General features: G+C 46.8%; 9 protein-coding genes across 9 annotated transcripts; 3 read left to right on the forward strand and 6 right to left on the reverse strand.

Annotated features, from left to right (window-relative positions):
- Positions 1–49: 49 nt before the first annotated feature.
- BABINDRAFT_159945 (uncharacterized protein) lies at positions 50–2,699 on the reverse strand. Its single transcript, XM_019127972.1, has one exon. The coding sequence runs from the start codon at positions 2,278–2,280 to the stop codon at positions 163–165; it is 2,118 nt and encodes a 705-aa protein (XP_018987016.1). The 5' UTR covers positions 2,281–2,699; the 3' UTR covers positions 50–162.
- Positions 2,700–3,709: 1,010 nt separating this feature from the next.
- BABINDRAFT_159946 (uncharacterized protein) lies at positions 3,710–6,183 on the reverse strand. The gene has a single exon (XM_019127973.1). It carries the CDS (start codon positions 5,888–5,890, stop codon positions 4,118–4,120), a length of 1,773 nt encoding a protein of 590 aa, XP_018987017.1. The 5' UTR covers positions 5,891–6,183; the 3' UTR covers positions 3,710–4,117.
- Positions 6,184–6,299: 116 nt separating this feature from the next.
- RNR21 (ribonucleotide-diphosphate reductase subunit) lies at positions 6,300–7,791 on the reverse strand. Its single transcript, XM_019127974.1, has one exon. The coding sequence runs from the start codon at positions 7,718–7,720 to the stop codon at positions 6,482–6,484; it is 1,239 nt and encodes a 412-aa protein (XP_018987018.1). The 5' UTR covers positions 7,721–7,791; the 3' UTR covers positions 6,300–6,481.
- Positions 7,792–9,554: 1,763 nt separating this feature from the next.
- Positions 9,555–10,433, forward strand: BABINDRAFT_6358 (ribosome biogenesis protein TSR3; the record flags this gene model as incomplete). Its single annotated transcript, XM_019132412.1, has 1 exon — positions 9,555–10,433. The coding sequence occupies one exon, from the start codon at positions 9,555–9,557 to the stop codon at positions 10,431–10,433; it is 879 nt and encodes a 292-aa protein (XP_018987019.1).
- A 428-nt stretch (positions 10,434–10,861) lies between these two features.
- Positions 10,862–11,793, forward strand: VPS24 (ESCRT-III subunit protein). The gene is made up of 2 exons (XM_019127975.1): positions 10,862–10,920; positions 10,967–11,793. The coding sequence occupies exons 1-2, from the start codon at positions 10,873–10,875 to the stop codon at positions 11,585–11,587; spliced, it is 669 nt and encodes a 222-aa protein (XP_018987020.1). The 5' UTR covers positions 10,862–10,872; the 3' UTR covers positions 11,588–11,793.
- Positions 11,549–13,808, reverse strand: BABINDRAFT_110255 (uncharacterized protein). Its single transcript, XM_019126826.1, has one exon. It carries the CDS (start codon positions 13,707–13,709, stop codon positions 11,715–11,717), a length of 1,995 nt encoding a protein of 664 aa, XP_018987021.1. The 5' UTR covers positions 13,710–13,808; the 3' UTR covers positions 11,549–11,714.
- Positions 13,809–13,875: 67 nt separating this feature from the next.
- Positions 13,876–14,882, reverse strand: BABINDRAFT_170395 (uncharacterized protein; the record flags this gene model as incomplete). The annotated part of the gene is made up of 3 exons (XM_019130735.1): positions 13,876–14,127; positions 14,177–14,740; positions 14,787–14,882. The coding sequence occupies 3 exons, from the start codon at positions 14,880–14,882 to the stop codon at positions 13,876–13,878; spliced, it is 912 nt and encodes a 303-aa protein (XP_018987022.1).
- Positions 14,883–15,091: 209 nt separating this feature from the next.
- BABINDRAFT_159952 (uncharacterized protein) lies at positions 15,092–16,704 on the forward strand. Its single transcript, XM_019127976.1, has one exon. The coding sequence runs from the start codon at positions 15,129–15,131 to the stop codon at positions 16,632–16,634; it is 1,506 nt and encodes a 501-aa protein (XP_018987023.1). The 5' UTR covers positions 15,092–15,128; the 3' UTR covers positions 16,635–16,704.
- Positions 16,694–17,805, reverse strand: BABINDRAFT_182755 (uncharacterized protein; the record flags this gene model as incomplete). The annotated part of the gene is made up of 1 exon (XM_019131172.1): positions 16,694–17,805. The coding sequence occupies one exon, from the start codon at positions 17,803–17,805 to the stop codon at positions 16,753–16,755; it is 1,053 nt and encodes a 350-aa protein (XP_018987024.1). The 3' UTR covers positions 16,694–16,752.
- Positions 17,806–17,851: the final 46 nt, after the last annotated feature.

The raw sequence follows: 17,851 nt of genomic DNA on the forward strand, positions 1-17,851 counted from the left end.
CCCGACGCAAGTTTGACTCTGAAAAACGTCTGACAAAATATGGCATCTACGAAATAATGAAATTCATGCAAAAAAAAAACATACCCGTTAAACAAATACTGAAAAGATGACAAAAAACGATATAAAGAAAAGTGGGAGAAAAAAAACTATGCAAAGGATGGGCTACACAATTACCAAGGATGATTTTTCCTGACTCAACCCCAGATTGCTGCTGTCGTTTCGTCTCCTCTGAAAGACCTTGTTGGGCAATTCGCTCAACGGAGGAACCACTCCAGAAGAGATGGTGCTAGGCAACGAAGATGATGAGCTCTTTCCGAGCTCGGTTTCCACGCCTCTGTACGGCTCCTGCGCAAACGGATGTGGCACGCGATCGCGCTTTGACTGCCACGACGAGTCGTCGGCGTTGTAGAAGCTCTGGCCTCTTGGCGACAGAGGTGGTGACTGGCGCTGGTAGACCTCACCTCTAGTGGATGGCGATGACCCGGAATAGAAACCGTTACCCATGGCAATTGTCGCTCCAGGGCGAGTCTTGCCCTGCTGTTTGTCGATGATGAGCTCATCCACCTGGCGGACAAAGTCATCCGCCACTGGCTGGCTCAAACCGTACCTACCGGAAATCTTGCTGTGACGCTTACTCTTTGGTATTCCTCCAACAATCGACGAAGACGATCTGCTGGCATGAACGTTATCCATCTCATCAGACGAGTAGATTTCCGAGAGGTGTCCGCAGCCGTGAAACCCCTCAGGGCTGTTGATCATCGCGAGAAGCGTGGCCTTGAAGGCGTTGCGCCAGTACATGATCTCACCCGCATTGGAGGAAAACAAGCCTCCTAGACCGGAGTTGATAACCTGTTCCGCATCCCTGAACGAGAGGTACTGACTCTTGGGCAAGTGCGGCATGGCAAACAACAACGAATCCGGCTCCTTTTTAGAGGACAACAACTGGTCTGGCTTCCCATACAACTTGAAGCTGCTGATGAGGGGCAAATACGTCCTGATCATGGTTTCGACGTTCTTGACTGAACCGTGGCGCTTGGGCATGATGTAGAGTGACTGAAACGTCTGGTACTTATGCTTGGCCTCCTTCTTCTTGCCGTTAAGCGCGGGAGAAGACGAACCGTCCGAGGAAACAGAGACAGCCGAAGACGTGGAGACGGTCCTGGAGTGCGCAAAGTGGAAAGCCGGAGGCTGGACGTCAGAGGATCTCCGCACGGAGAGCGATCTGCGTTTGCGGGAATCGTCGCTCGAGTGCGCAAAGAGGTCGAGGTACTTTTCGTTCACCTTGATCCCCCCGTGGAGCTTCAACATTCCATTTTCATCCACCACTTTGTGCGTTTGTGGGTAAACGTTAAAGATGGCGAAAGCATTCTCTACGTGCGCAACCAAGTTCTTCTTGGAGATCTTGTCACTGGCATAGAGCTCCACCCGTCCGCTTTTCTTCTTATTAGGCGAGTCGCTGATGACCATGTAGCACTTCACCCACTTGGACAGAAGGTGGGGCAACCGGATGTCCACCCAGTCCCGCGCGCCGTGCTTGCTGTTCAATAAGTACGAGATATCGGAGAGGCCGAGCCCCTTCCAGGCAACCACCGTTGCGGTGAAGGCCTCGTTCAATGAAATGTACTCGAACTGCGAGAGCTTGAATGCCGCAAGCCAGCTCTCGAATCTCTTGGCCGTGGAAAATTTCATGCTGTACGACGCAAACAGGTCGGTCGATACCACTATCTTCAACTCATTTGGGATCGCCTGAACATGCGCATCGATAATGTTGATGTAGACCGAGTCGTCGGAGAGATTCTGGCTCAGCGGCCAGATGGTCAATTCGTTTCCGCACAACTGCCCCCTCACGTCCGTCCAGGAGGCAGCGTTAAAGCTGCCGGCTGGATTAGGAGAGCTAAACTTGCCGACCGGAATCTGAAACTTTCCCTCTCTGTAAACACGGATCTGCTGGGCGTTCATCAAGGTGACGATGGGAATCAACTGCTCCGGTACGTCAGACGGAAGCTCCCAGGTGCCCATGTCGTCATCGTCTGGAGACGCGAATACCAATGATTGACGAATAACCGGAGAGGGGAGACGCGACTCGCGACGACTGCGGGGCACAGACAACTGCGGGGTGGGCGATTGGGAAACAAGCGTTTCATAAGGAGACTCAAAGGGATCGTCATTTCTGTTGGTGGATTCTCTTAAAGGCGAGCTGAGCTGGGGCTTGTAGGTATCGGCTGACGGTGGCGGCGGGGTACCCGACCGTGACCGGCTGAAAAATTTGGAAAAAGCCATAGGGGAAGGTGGTTGATTCGGTTAGACGACGCTGGCGGTGAGAAAAGGCGACTAAGGATGGGTTGCTAAGTTAGCTGACTAAGCGGTGGAATCAAGAATATATATATATTTAGCAAGAGACCTCAATATAAAGCAAATTGCGTCCGTAGGATTGGGAAAAAGTATAATTTGCTGAGAAGGTGCAATTTGCTGAAGATGCGGTTTGCTAGGGGCTCAACTGGCAAACTCTGTTTCGGAAATATCTTGGAACCAAGAACGTCCAGACTTAAGATTTGCTGAGCAATATGAGAGCACTTGGATAGCGTTAGTTAAACGAAGAACACGGTAGAGCTGCTAAAGAAGGTATATTCCTATTTAGCACAAATCTGGACTCTGTTTTCACAGAAAGAAGCCCTATATATAGAAGTCGTACACAGGAGATACGGTACTCTAGTGAGTGTCACCGTGGCTACTGGGATGGTCCGGAGCTTTGGAAGTGAAAATATGTGATACGGGGAAAAAAGAAACGTGAAAGTTCCCGTGCATGGCGTTACGCATGCAGCAACAAATTACAATCTTCTTTAGAACGGGAGAACGCTCGTTCACCGGCGTTGCTGCACAAGACTTGTTTGGTGATTGCTGATTTACGCGCCACGGCCACCCATCGCTTATTCCTCAATTAGCGATGACATCATCGCAGGACTAGCCTGGCACCCCAAGATGTACCAGGACAATGGTGCATTTGTGTTTCTAAACTTTGATTCGTGGGACCAGGAGTTTTCATGATTGTTTATTTATCTTTGGCGGATGTATCTCACTGCCATATTTTTAGAAGTTAGTGCGTATTTCCTGATTTTCGCAGCGCCTGAAGCTAGATGTCTAGGCGCATTTCAATTAGCATTAGCTATAACATGTTAGCTGACGAACGATTGGCATAGTCTCTAGAAGGATGGCACGTAACGAGAGGGGCTGATAATAATAACTAGAGCATCAAGGCTGCATCAGATATCTGCTAGAGTGTGGCTGTCTAGTCCACATTTAGCAGCGTTACACTCTTACTCAACTCTGCGAGTATTATCCCTTCATTCGAAAGAAGGCGCAGCAAGTATTCTTTAGTATGCCGGATCTGAAATGACGAGACGAACGTTACAATGTCCCATGGTAACGGCTGCATCGAAAAAACGTAGAGCTCAGAGTTTGGATGCCGCACTACAAATCAAGTGGAATTAGCGCGACGCGTTCAGGTAAATATCCCATGCACATACCTAGCCAGGGGCTTATTTACTCATAGGAAGCCCGATAATCTGATAAAAAGACAAGGTTTGGCCTATATCGCTAATTTACATTAGGCTCATTTCCCTTATAATCACGTAAACGGAAAGGAAACAGGTCAATGGACCGGTCTCGCATTGTCTTTATCGCTTAGAAGTACCCCTCACTTTATAATAGCCTTGAAACTCGATTCCGGTTTGCTGCAAAACCTTAAATTTAAGCTAAGTTAGAACTCTATCGTCATGCAAAAACTAGACCCTTAACCAACGCTTGAAACCCCATCCTAGGACCTGGGCCTTGCGGGACGGTTTGTATGCCAGTGCTGTGTATCAAGGTTATTTAGGCGTGGCATACCAGGGGCGATGGATGCACATCTCCATATTGATAAACCGCTGGTAACCCGCATTCTATACCCCTAAAGTCAAACGCCGAACCAGATCTCTCTCCCGTAAATAAGCCCGTGGTTTTATAACTAGTATATTACTGGTCAGTTAGCTGGAATATGCATCCAGTTGATTTAACATATAACATTGCTAACGCCGTTCCCGTCCAATCTATTTTAGACCCCTCCCCTTTTTGTGCAACTTCACCTTCTATCCTTCAACCTTTGGACTGCCTCCAATGCCTTTACTAGTTGCTGCTCAGCGGTATCCACATCTTCGTAGTTTAACGCTGATATGGCGTACCTCGCCCATTTTTGTGCCTCTTCGATCAACTTGCCGTCTTGGATAATCGTGGTGGGGTCAACAGGAACCGGGGGCTCCCGTGACTCTTCTAGGTGTGGAGAGTGTCTCTGAACTGCTGGGAGCGTAGCTGTACCCTCCTCCTCGTCACTTGAGATACCATATTGGGAATGGTTGTTCGGTGTAGGATTGTGGGATGGTATGGCCGGGAAAATAGCCCCCATTCCACCGATAGATTCATCCTCCGAGCTATCGCTATCTGGTTCCTGAATTGCAAGGTTAATCATGCGCTGGATCTCGGAATCACTGAATTCAGTCCCGTCGGCTTGTAGTCCTTGTTCCCCAGAAGGTGCTGAGATCTCAAAACTTTCGTTTGGGTCTGTTCCTATCTTTATGCTTTTCCATATTCTCAGAGCGTGAACCATGCAATACTTGATTCTTTTATCAATTTCTGCCCGAGTCAAGGAGTCCTCGGGATTCGAGTGTTGAAGCAAATCGTCATATTTGAATGTCAAAGCGGTTAGCTCCTCGAGGCTCTTCACCTTAAGGTTGTTGGCATCGGATAGCTCCTGGTTAATCGTTTGCTCAAGCGCATTTGACTCTTCAATTAACGTGGTGATCGTGCCTGGAGACTTTAAATCAGATAGTGTGGACAATATCGCATCGTCGTCGACAATAGATGCCTCAACTAGGAATTGCTTTTTCAAACGATCAAACGAGAGATCATCTGTATTCTTAGAATCGTTCTCTGATATGGCATCCTCCGAACCATAATTTTCGGCTTCCTCGCTAGATGCCACATTTGAGACTGGGGTATTCCCAGTTGATCCGCCAGTCTCTTCTTCCATGGTAGTTTGTCTTAAATCAGCCTCTTCGGTGGGCTCTCCATTCAAACCTTGGTCCATGTCGGGATTCTTGGTGATAATTGGTTGAATTTCATTCAATTCTGGGCTTTCCTTAAGACCATTAATCGACCCAAGAGTATCAATATTACTGTCAATCTCATCACTGAGTTTAGCGACATCTTTATTGAACAATTCCAAGGCTGGACCGGGACTTTCACCTATTACTTTCATCTCAACCATTTCAACCTCATTGTCACATTCTTCCTTGTCTTTCGGCAACGGGGGCACATCGTCTACATCTGGGTAGAATCCGCTAAGAACTCTATACACCAGAGCGGTCTCGAGTAAACGCTCAAGGGTTATATGGGTAGTCTCACCTTGAATCATATCCTTAACACTCTTGGTAAGCAACTCATGAGTAAAATCTGCAAGATACTTCCGTGAAGGGGAGCCTGTATCAGAGCCTACTTCCTCCGAGATGTCCCGATTTTCATACTCTTTATCATCGTTTACCAACAAGTTGTATCTCACGTTCTTCGCCAACACTTTCCGCTTAAACGATTCCAAGTACGATATGAGATCAGATGTAACGACTTCGGCTTCCCTTGACTGGGTTTCTGAGAGGGTGCCGGATCGGGATTCCGGGCCAATGATCTCAAGGATAATTTGGATAGTGTACATTCCACAAAAGTATGAAACGGTTGGATTGGAACTCTGTATGCTAAGACATGCTGATAAGTACAGCTGGGCTGGCTTGAGATACAGCGGGAGAATGGTAACCGGAGCAGGTGAGCTGCTCAGGGAGCCTGAAAATCTCTTTAAAAAGTCCATTAGTTGAGTTGGTGGAGGAACTGATATAGGGAAGATGGCTTTCTGATGAATAATATGCTAGAGGTAGTTAGAACTGCTTCTATCGTAGCGTTCTCATGGACTTGAAATATCTTCCCCGTATCCTAGACGATGCTGGTGTGGCGCATCCCCCGATATTTCTATTTTTCCTCAGTCCCGACTACGGCTCTAGCTATCAGTGCAACAGTAACGAGTGGTCGTAGCCGGTACCTCTAGGCGAAAATGGACCAGTTAGCAAGATTGATTAAGAAATTGAGGGTATCTTTTGCCAATTCGTTAACTTGATACAGGGAATCCATAGCCATTGTTTGGGTAAGTTCAGCGAACATACAACTGTAATGAATATCAACGTTAAGCCAGAATCACGGGGTCTTACAGAAAAATAACATGATATTAATTAGCATTAATCTAAAATTACAGAAGGAAAGAAACCGAAAACAAAAAAGGGGAGGGAGCATAAAAGTGATGTCACAACCCAAAGAGAAATGAAACATAGGGGAGAAGAAGAAATATGAATCCTGAACGCTAGCCAGAAAGTTATTCACCTTGTGAAAACTCTCATTTTTTGATTGTTTAAAAATCTTCGTCAAAGGTGAAGTTGTCCTTGGTATGGGAGTCGTTACCGCCCATGACACCGGCCTTTTGGTAGTCGGAGACCCTCTTCTCGAAGAAGTTAGTCTTACCGGCCAAGGAAATGTTTTCCATAAAGTCAAATGGGTTGGTGGAGTTGTAAACCTTCTTGTTACCCAAAGAGACCAATAATCTATCGGCAACAAATTCAACGTACTGGCACATCAAATCCTTGTTCATACCCAACAAAGAGACAGGTAAGGCGTCGGTGAAAAACTCCTTTTCAATGGCGACAGCTTCGGTGATGATCCTCTCAACGATGGTTGGGTTTGGCTTGTGGTTCAAGTGGGCAAACAACAAACAGGCAAAATCGGTGTGTAAACCCTCGTCACGACAAATTAACTCGTTGGAGAAAGTCAAACCTGGCATTAAGCCTCTCTTCTTCAACCAGAAGATGGAGGCAAAAGAACCCGAGAAGAAAATACCCTCGACGGCAGCAAAGGCAACCAATCTTTCACCGAACAAAGCATCCTCGTCACACATCCATCTAAGGGCCCAGTCGGCCTTCTTCTTGATACATGGAATGTTTTCAATGGCATTGAATAAAAAGTCAGCCTCCTTTGGATCCTTAACATAGGTGTCGATCAACAAGGAGTACGTTTCAGAGTGGATGTTTTCCATCATGATCTGGAAACCGTAGAAACACTTGGCTTCAGGGATCTGGACCTCGGCAGAGAAGTGCTCGACCAAGTTTTCGTTGACAATACCGTCGGAGGCAGCAAAGAACGCCAAGATACGGGAGATGAAGTATTTTTCGTTGTCGTTCAATCTGTTGTTCCAGTCGTGGGTGTCCTTCCCCAAATCGATCTCCTCGGCGGTCCAGAAGGAGGCTTCGGCCTTCTTGTACATCTGCCAGATTTCGTGGTACTTAATTGGGAACAAGACGAAACGACGCTTGTTTTCAACTAACAATGGTTCTTCCTTCTGCAACCCCTTCAATTGGTCACGGTGGGTTTTATGGGTGTTCAAAAAATCTTGGTGTTCAGCCTCGACCTTGGAAAGGGCAGCGGAGATCCCGGCAACCTCGCCGACCTTTCTGGCACCGGCAGCCGTGATTTCAGCAATCTCAGATTCGGTTGGCTGTTCGTCAGCGAGCAAAGAAGACAAGTTCTTCTTGGCACCGAGGTCTAAGCTCTCAATGTTCTTTGCAGCAATCTTGGATGGGGTTTCTTTAACAGACATGGTTCTTGTATAGTATGATGGTAGTGGTCGAAAGAAGAAAAAAGTGGCACACGTAAATGGCACGGGATATGGGGATACTTATATAGCTGAAAGTTGGCATGTCTCACTGCGAAAACGCTTAGGGCAAAAAAAAGGAAAACCTGTACACGCGTTTTTCGTGACTATAGACGCGTTCACGTGCGCCACCAAGACATGCGCCAGGGCTCATGTGCGATGGGGGTTCCTCCAGGCACAAACACCCTGTTGCGGGACCACGCGGCTGCTAAAGTTCCTAGACATCACACTCGATTACTCACGGGCTACAGGGCACTTTATATGTACCAATTACGTCGAGTGGCTATCCATGAGAGTGTGCCTAATCGGTGTATCTTATCGATGGATCATTTCGTTGATCAGTCTAATCCTTGAGGTAAACAAACGTTTAGTCCCGTCCGACGCGCGTCACGAAAATCCAGTGTTTACAAATTTCCTAACTAAGTGCAATGCGTTTCCTTTGAAACAGCACGCGTCAGGTTGTACGGCACAATCTGAGGCCGCGTCGGCCTCAGAGCAGGATCTGATTATTTGTCGTACAGAAGCCTCGATTGCTGGTTTTGCAATGCCCTTTAGTACTCGGAGATACCTCCTCTGGAAGTATCGGAAATTGCCTTCTCACTAAGCAACCGGAGCACAAGGTTGGCATCATTGCATATGGTATTGGTGCTGCTAATACTATTGTAATAAAATAGTTTATAGTTGAATAGCAATTATTAGAAATATTCCCCGTACGGCTTGAAAAATTACATGTATCTGTCTGCAGCGTTATGTCCGCGTGTATAACGTGGTGGTTATGGCTCTCAACACTACATTAATTGAAACTTCTTGAGCATTGGATTATCGCTATTTGTGATGCCACGATGGCACAATACAATTAAACCAGTGTACCACTGAGGTACCAAAAGCAAGCATCAGTACTCTCTACCTGCTTTTAACCAATTCACAAGCACTTTAGAATTCTACTCGTCAATCAATACCTTCTCCGAAACACAGACCTCAATCCATTTTCTCTGAGTCATGGTAGAGCCTCTTCTAACATTTCATCCTTCATGCCCATATCTGCGGTGATCTACACCAATACTCTCTAGGCTTCTTCGCGGTCAAATCCCCGCTCATAGATATCTAGCCAAGAGCAATTATGTAGGAAGCCTTCAAATCGCTGGCCACCGTACGTTTCCCACCTTCAATTTCTCTCATGAGAGGCGTGTGGGTGTAGTGGTATTATTGATGTGCAACTTTCCCCAAGAATGACTAGTTGGCATAATCTATACTGATATAAGGGACGTTTTTCAAGTGGTTACCCAAGGCACTGCCGCCCCAAGTATAGATGATTAAGGAATACACTGTCTTTCGATAATTTAATGATCCAGGCCACAATACCCCAGAGGCTAGAGTTTTTCATACTGTCCAACCGGTATTGGTACTTGTCCAGGTAAATATCATCGCCCACCTCTCCGTTATGCCTCCTGATCAAGGCTCCTACAAGGAACAAACATAAGAAAAGACCCCTGTGGCTGTGAGGGATATCGTACAGGATTTCTACATTCTTTCGGATTTAATATGGTTGGAATTAAAAACCCACGGGAGACAGATTTTCATTGAAACACATGGATGACGGGTTTGCATTTGGAGCTCGTGAGACAGGCTTGTATTGGAACTCACCTTCAAGTCATGCACTCGATAAGAAGTCTGTAAGACGGATCCTGCATTTATCCACGTGACACGAAGAAAAAAAATAATCACTAAAAAATCGGCCTCATCTTACCAGAATAATCCCATCTAAATACCGTCTCACACCATGGGTAAGGGCAAAAACAAGACTAACGAAGACGAACCGAATAAACGAAGCAGAGGTGCTAACGGTAAGCCAAGGGGTGGCCATAAGCGCGGCTTCCAGGAGCAGAGACAGACGGGGGTGCCCACCGCCAAGTTCCCCGCCAAAATCGCGATGTGGGACTTCGATCACTGCGACCCGAAGCGCTGCAGCGGTAAGAAATTAGAAAGGTTGGGACTCATCAAGAACTTGCGTGTTGGCCAGAAGTTCCAGGGTGTGGTTGTGTCGCCGAACGGTAAGGGCGTGGTGTGTCCGGACGACCGCGAACTTGTGGAGACAAACGGTGCTGCTGTAGTGGAGTGCTCTTGGGCTAGATTGGAGGAAATCCCGTTCAGTAAGATTGGTGGGAAGCACGAGAGGTTATTGCCTTATCTCGTGGCGGCAAACCCTGTGAACTACGGCAGGCCGTGGCGCTTGAATTGTGTGGAGGCATTGGCGGCGTGCTTTGCGATTGTGGGACATGTTGAGTGGGCTGAGCAGTTATTGGAAAACTTCTCGTGGGGGTTGACTTTCTTAAAGATCAACAAAGAGTTGCTTGAGGTGTACCAAAAGTGTACCGACCACGAGTCGGTAAAGAAGGCCGAAGAGGAGTGGTTGACACAGCTCGAGGAGGAGTACAAGGATCGAAGAGAGCACAGAGGGCTCGAGGATCTCCTAGAGATGGGTAATACCAACCGAGTTGCTATATCTGACTGTGAAAGCGAAGAGGAGTCTGAGGAGGAGTCTGAGAAGGAGGTTCCGGGTATTGTCATCAACGGTACGTTTGGTAACGATGAGGAGTCCGATGAGTACGAAGAACTGGAGGATGATTTGCCACCCATTTCCGATCTCATGTTGAAATAAGGAAATTAAATGTATACTTAAATGAATGGTTAAAATGAAGGATATTGAATAAGGCATGCAAGTTCGATAATCCAAGATATCAGTATGAATAAATAAGCAATAAAGAGCATTATCTGTATATCATAGTACTAGCTAAGGTAAATAATATAACTGGGATTTCTGGTAATAAAAAAATCAATATAGCCCCAAATTAAACTGGTTGTGAGCTAGTTCATTGAATATAGGCAAAAGACGTATCCAAATAAAAGATTATGCCCCAGATCCGGCTAGCTCTGTACCAGTGCATATGATAGTGCTGGTCGTGCGGATACCATATAAGATAACGAAGCCGGCGAGCGGTGAGGGTCTGTTTCGCTATATTATTCTAACCGCCAAAGGCTTTGCCCCAATAATCTTTATCAAGCCGATCTAACAACCCGACACAGCCATACACACCACAATGGACTATGTTAAGAAAGCAATCTGGGGGCCGGACCCTAAGGAACAAGTACGTACCCCGGTTTTACCGCTCATGCGGATACTAACGCTGCTAGCTAAGAAGCTGCAACACGCTCATCAGAAAGAACAAGCGTCAGCTTGACCGAGAACTTGCCACATTCCCGAGACTAGAGAAGCAAACGGAAGCGTTAATAAAGCAACACGCCAAGAAGGGCGACACGCGCACGGTACGCATGTTTGCGCGCGAGTTGCTCCTCATCAGAAACCAAAAGTCGCGGATGTTGAAGTCCAAGGCACAGCTCGAGAGCATAGGCATGAAGGTCAACGAGCAGTTCGCCGCTCAGAAGATACAGAAGACGATGGTGGACTCGACCGTCATTATGCGTGACGTGAATCAGTTGATCCACATTCCCGCGCTATCCAACACCATGCGCGAGTTGGAAAGGGAGCTAATGAAGAGCGGCGTGATCAACGAAATGGTGGACGACCAAATGGACATGATGAACGATGAGGAGGAAGAGGAAGCGAACGAGGAGGAAATCAACGCAGTCATCGACAAGATTGTTGCGGGCGTAATGGGTGATAAGTTGGACAAGGTCGCGGGAGCCCCAAGCACGGAATTGGGCCACGCTGAGGAAGAGCCGGCAGACACCGTGGACGAGGACCAGGAGGCCTTGAACGAGATGCGAGAACGGTTACGCGCGTTGCAGAGCTAGAGCCGAGAAATTATAGCATGTTAAGTGTATTTGGTTTAATCGTCCGATAACGTCCGATTGTGGTGATATATTTGGTTTAACCGTTATATCGAATGGTTACAGTGATACTTTAGTCAGCCCCATTTTATTAGAGTAGGATCGTAGTTACGGCGATGAGCACCACCGCTCCCGTAAACGACCATGACCGCGCATCCAGGTTAGGCCCGGCGCAGTTCTCCAAATCGTCGCCTTTGTCGTAATAAGTGTCAAAGTTGTAGTTTTCTCTGGAGAATGGAGCATTTAATCTTACTGGTCTCTTCTTTCGGGTGTATTTTCCGGTGTGGTTCCGCGGCGGGTTTGGCTCGGTGTCATTGTTGGATGCGTCTTGCTCTACAGCCGGCTTCATGATCAATGGGCCTCTCACGATAGAGAACGGGTTACTGTTTCCAGTGTATTCGTTAGAGGAATGAACTGCGCCTTCCCAGTTGGATTCTTCGGCTGAAGGATGCAACGAAGGATCATAAGCCCTGCTAGGTTCGAAGTTCTGAGGTTCGCCGGCTAATTCTAAACGTAAGGGAATCTTATCATAACCTGGCCGTCCGTATAAGCCTTGGCTTAGTTGCAGGTTTAAAGCTCTCTCCCGATCTTTTGCCATTGCATAATCATACTGATACGCGGGAATCCGGTTCTCAAAAGTTTCACGATTAGGCGGGAAATCGTTAAGGTTATCGCCGATGTGTCCACTCCGATGATCCAGCAGGGATAATGGTGGCGAGTTCCCATCGTGGGGCGGATTCGAGATAAGGAACAGTTCTGGCAGAGGTGAGTGGGAAAAGGGCCCACCGACCTCGGGTACTTGCTGTGAATAGTCCTTGATGGGCTGGCCCACTCTTTTTGGAGATGAATCTTGGTAAACATTCCCCTTGTAGAGAGTGCTGGACCCAACAGAAGAAACAGGTGTGGTTGAGCGATGCGGAACGATGCTAGGGTCAGAATTTTTATCAAATGGCCCTACGGCATTAACGGCATAAGGGTCCACGGTACCGCCGTTCATCGGCCTATCTGGGACTATTTCAATCTGTTGAAGCTCTTGGGTGATTGGCATGTGGAACAGGGGTCCCGTGGCACCATCTTTACCAATGATAATTCCCGGGTCTTGCATATTACGATGCTCCAGACGGAAACCTTCCGATGGCGTGCGGTATTCCTGCTGGAATCCTCGAGATAGTCCATCATGTTCTCGGTGGAATTCTTGAGATGATTCATCATATCCTTGGTGGAATCCTTGGGGTGGTGTATCGTGTCTGGTTAACAGATACAGGTTTGCCAGATCTGATGGTTCCACGGGATACGCAGCTAACTGGGGTTCCATGTCTGGAAGTTCCACAAGCTTTGAAAGTTTCCAAGAATCTTCACCTTCTCGGACTGATTTTCCAAGTACGGGGTTTCTTGATTCCGCCAAGGGCTGTAAAGTATGAATTTTTTCCAAGGAATCTTCGTAATCTTTTGTCAAGGAGGTATACTGCGATGGCTCAAATGGGACAACTTTGGCAGTGGAGGGCAAGTCGCTTAAACCTGAACCCCTGCTAGGCAATAAGCCCTCGTGAAAAGATTCTTGGGCAAGTTTCAGTATTGGGTCAACTGCTTGAACATAGCTCTCTCCTTGGGAGATGGGCTGGGGCAAGACATCGGATTTAACAGCTTCCAATTCTGCAGGAACGGCTTCTTCACTTCCTTGGTCTACCCCCAGGCTTTCCATACTCATTGTTTCCTCGTATTCTTCTTTCCTACTCCTTAATTCTTCTTCTAAAGGGAGCAAGTCTTCTTGCCCTATACTCGACACTTCTTGCTCCGATAAGAATGCCTCTTCCCATACGGGTTGTGAATCTACCTCCAACTTCGTCTCCCCCGCGGTACTTGGAGCATCACCGGTAAGAACCTCTCCCACTGAGCGATTCACGTTTAGTCCGTTGTCAAGGAAAGGTATATTATATCCAAGCACATCTGTCTCCGAGAATTCCTGGGGCGGAAATAAGATGTTTAGGCCCGAAGCAACGTGTATAGGCAAAAGCAATATCCATGGCAATTTAAGGAGAAACATGGTTCTTATTTCATCTGTATGAACCCGTGACTGAACGTACATCTAGCTCCTCTAGCATTGTAGCGAGTACGATTAAGTATCTTCACGAGCCGGAACCGAGTATTCGGTAGTTAATCGTCATATGCATTAAGTTGCCTAGACACAAACAAAACGCGGCTTTTTTTTTACGTCACAAAACTGGTGCTACGTCCATTTCTGCGGGTCTCGACTATCCCAATTTGGCAATTACCTTCTCGGCAATGTCCAAGTATGGTTTTGCGATGGCTTCACTGGACGCGATCACTACTGGTCTACCCTTATCGGATTGGACACAGATCTCCTCATTCAAGGGAATGGATCCCAACACGTCAAGGTTGTGTGCTGCGGCTTCTCGCCTCGCACCATCACTTCCAAAAATGTGGGACTCATGGCTGCAGTTGGGGCAGACGAAGTAGCTCATGTTTTGCACAAGTCCAAGTAACTAATTGTGTTAGTAGTGTCTGGTTTTAAAAAAAAAAGTGTTTACGTACTGGAATCTTCACCTTCTTAAACATGGCGATACCCTTGACTGCATCGATAAGGGCAATGTCTTGGGGAGTCGATACAATGACCGCACCGTCCACCTTCAACTGCTGACTGATGGTGAGCTGGGTATCACCGGTCCCTGGGGGCATATCGATAACCAAATAGTCCAAGTTTTCCCATTTGACCTCGAAAAGGAGCTGCTGAAGCGCCTTCATTACCATCAAACCTCGCCAGACGACAGCGTTTTCAGGGGCAACAAGATACCCCATGGACATGGACTGGATTCCATAGTTAGAAAGAGGCAAAAGTTTTCCGTCATCTGAGATTCTTGGCTCCCCAGATAAATTCAACAATCTTGGAACGGAAGGCCCGAAAATATCCGCGTCGAGCAAGCCAGTAGTTTTTCCGAGCTTCTGCAAGGCCAATGCCAAGTTGACCGAGACGGTGGACTTGCCCACACCGCCCTTGGCAGATGAGACGAGAATAATTTTCGCAACACCGGGGATTTTCTGCTTAATTGGCAACCCTTTTGACATCCGGGGCATCTCTGGGCCCTTTTTAGGCAAACCCTAACAGGTTAGCAGGTGAAGCAGCCACAAAAATGGGGTAACGTACCAAAGGGTTCTCATGTCTGAGCTCACGGGTGTGGGTGATGCACCTATAGAGGAGAGTCAGCTGAAGAGATGTTCTCCTTAACCCTAGCAAAATCATGTTTGTACTTCCAGATATGTCTTGTTCTGTATAGTTTCTGTACGTCTGACCGCTGAAATCACCGTAGTCCTGTCGATTCTAATCCGGCATATAACCTTTAAATTTCCAGGTCAGATCATAAATTATCCGGCAGAGACGGGCCTGCATATTTTCCGGCCTTAGTCGCTTAGAATATTTCAGCTTGCGTCCGCTAAAGTATGATTGAAGACCTCAATAGCACGAAATTCTCAGCCTCTTTACCTTAAAATGCTCATTCAGCGAGGTTTTCGACTGGCGGTACGCCAACTTGTTTCTTATCCCTCCCAGGTCAGATCAACCTACCACTTGCCGACCATCTATGCGCTTTCCACGAAGCTAGGGCGAGCTGCTATCAGCGTGGTAAGAATCTCTGGCTCTGAATCCAAATATATCTATGAAAAATTGACGGGAGCAACCACACCTCCCAAGCCGAAAACTGCCAGTGTCCGCAAATTGTACTCACCTGAAACTGGGATAATGCTAGACGAAGCGTTGACGTTTTTTTTTCAGGGTCCCAAAACCTATACCGGTGAGGACTTGCTCGAGTTGCACCTTCACGGTGGGAACGCGGTTGTGGCTGCGGTTTTGAAAGCGATTAAACATCTCCATAACTCTCAGACAGACAACTATATCAGGTACGCGGAGAACGGTGAGTTCTCCAGACGTGCATTCCAGAATGGAAGGTTTGATTTGACAGAGGTAGAGGGGATCCGCGAGATGATTGACGCGGAAACAGAAAGCCAGAGAGTGGCGGCATTGTCGTCCATGAAGGGAGAAAACAAACAATTGTTTTTCGGATGGCGGGAGGAGATTGTAAAGAATGTGGCATTGTTGACGACGGTTATTGACTTTGGTGAGGATCACGACCTCGAAGAAGTTACCGAACTCTTTGACACTGTCGAAACGAATATTCTGGTCTTGCAAGATGAGATTAATGGCTACTTGACTCGTATCCAGCGGTCAGAAATCTTGTTGAAAGGTATCAAGCTTACCCTTCTAGGGCCGCCGAACGCTGGTAAATCGTCTCTTTTGAATAGTATTGCCAACCGTGAAGCTGCTATTGTCAGTGATATTGCCGGCACAACCAGAGATGTCATTGACATCCCGTTGGATATCAACGGATACAAGGTTGTGATCGGCGATACAGCCGGTATCAGGGCCATCGGCGAGGCCGATAAAATTGAGGCGGAGGGAATCAAGAGAGCGAAGAAGAAATCTTTAGACGGAAATTTGGTGATATTAGTGTTACCTATCAATGAGAAGTTTATTGATTCGTCGTTGATAGAACATATAAAAGAGGTAAAGAGCGATCAAAGAGTCATTGTTGTGTTGAACAAATGTGATTTAGTCGCGGACAGAGTTGAGCGCCAACAGGCTATCGACCACTTTATCACAATCTTGGGGCTACCAAAGGACTCGTTTGCTACGGTTTCATGCTTGAGCAGTTTTGGGATGGACGAGTTGTTGGAGATTCTCACGCAAGAATTCAAGTCCATCACCTTGACCGAAGATCACGACCCCATCACCATTTCCCAGCGGTCCCGTGACATTTTTCAGAACGATGTCCTTTTTGGTTTCAGTCAGTTCAGACAGTTTAAAGATGAAGAAGACATTGTGTTGGCTACAGAAGGCTTGAAACACTCGATTGAGGGAATAGGCAAGATTACCGGCCAGTCTGTAGGGATTGAAGAGGTTTTGGGGGTTGTGTTTTCAAACTTTTGCATCGGAAAATAACCTTACGTGGACCGCCTTGTTTACGGACTTTCTCAATATTGTCGCTCAATTTAATAGTATATTTCGGTTTCTATATAAATTTAGGTAATTGGAATTTTGTAGCCGCAATTCTCAGTTTTCATACGACTCCTCCGAAAAGCAAAATTCCTATTAAAGCCCTGATGGCGGTTTTCCCATCGTTGATTTGGGTGGCCCCTGAGTCGTCTATGACTATTGGCTCGTTGATCAAATGGATATGATCCTGGATGATCCCTGGTAGGTGAAACGCATTCTCGGCTGAGACGTGGCTTGAGCATCCAGGTTCGAAGTGATCTGTTTGAGATTGCGGTACCCTCATGGTTGGAGATGTTTCAGGGGTAATGTTGTATCCTAGATCAGAATGACTCGTAGGTACTCTTTCATAATCTTTATCTTCAAAAGCAAGCTCCTCCAGCTCTGTGGTGATGGTTTTAAGCTTTTCCGCCGTATCGTAAATATCAGAAATACTCTTAGTTTGGGAGGAATCACTGATACTTTCGGTTCCCGATGGATATAATTCTTTTTCTGAGCTAATTTTGAGCCCAAGGCTATTGGGAGATTTATTATTATCCTCGTGCTTGTCGGGGTTTCCCTTTGTATCATATACACCTTCCAGAGAGTCTACGGGCGCAATATCCGGAATGGATACCCCTTTCCCTCCAGAAATACCTTCTCCTGGACTATTTGCTGTAGTACCCCATCCCCGTACCTTGTAGGCTGCATCTAGAAGTAATATTTCACGCTTTCCTTTCCTTATTTCCGTCTTTTTCTCGATCCCACCGTTGATGCAGATATTAGGGATCTTATTGATAGAGTGTTTGATTTTTCTCTTCAAGGAAACTTCGGCTTGGTCGTACGGAATATGTATTTTTGAGTAAAGTTCTCCGTGAGGGTCAAGTGACTCCTCCTCGGAACTTTTAGTATCTCTTCTGCGCGAAAAACGGACACCGTGACTTCTAATTTCATTCTGGAACACAATTTCTGAAGTGGCTTCGTCATAGAGTGGACGGCTTAAATTGAGATTTGGAGGACTAATATTTGGAGGATTGAGATTTATTGGAAATATAGAGTTTTCTTCTGCATAGGCATCCCTAACAAGTACTAAGACGTAACTCAAGCTGAGAACTCCGGGTGCAAGGTTCCATGATTGCATTATCAGCAATCGGATTTACCAAAAACTGGTTTCAGATTTGCCTGAT

This window comes from Babjeviella inositovora (assembly GCF_001661335.1).
Source record: "Babjeviella inositovora NRRL Y-12698 unplaced genomic scaffold BABINscaffold_2, whole genome shotgun sequence".
Taxonomy (NCBI): domain Eukaryota; kingdom Fungi; phylum Ascomycota; class Pichiomycetes; order Serinales; genus Babjeviella; species Babjeviella inositovora.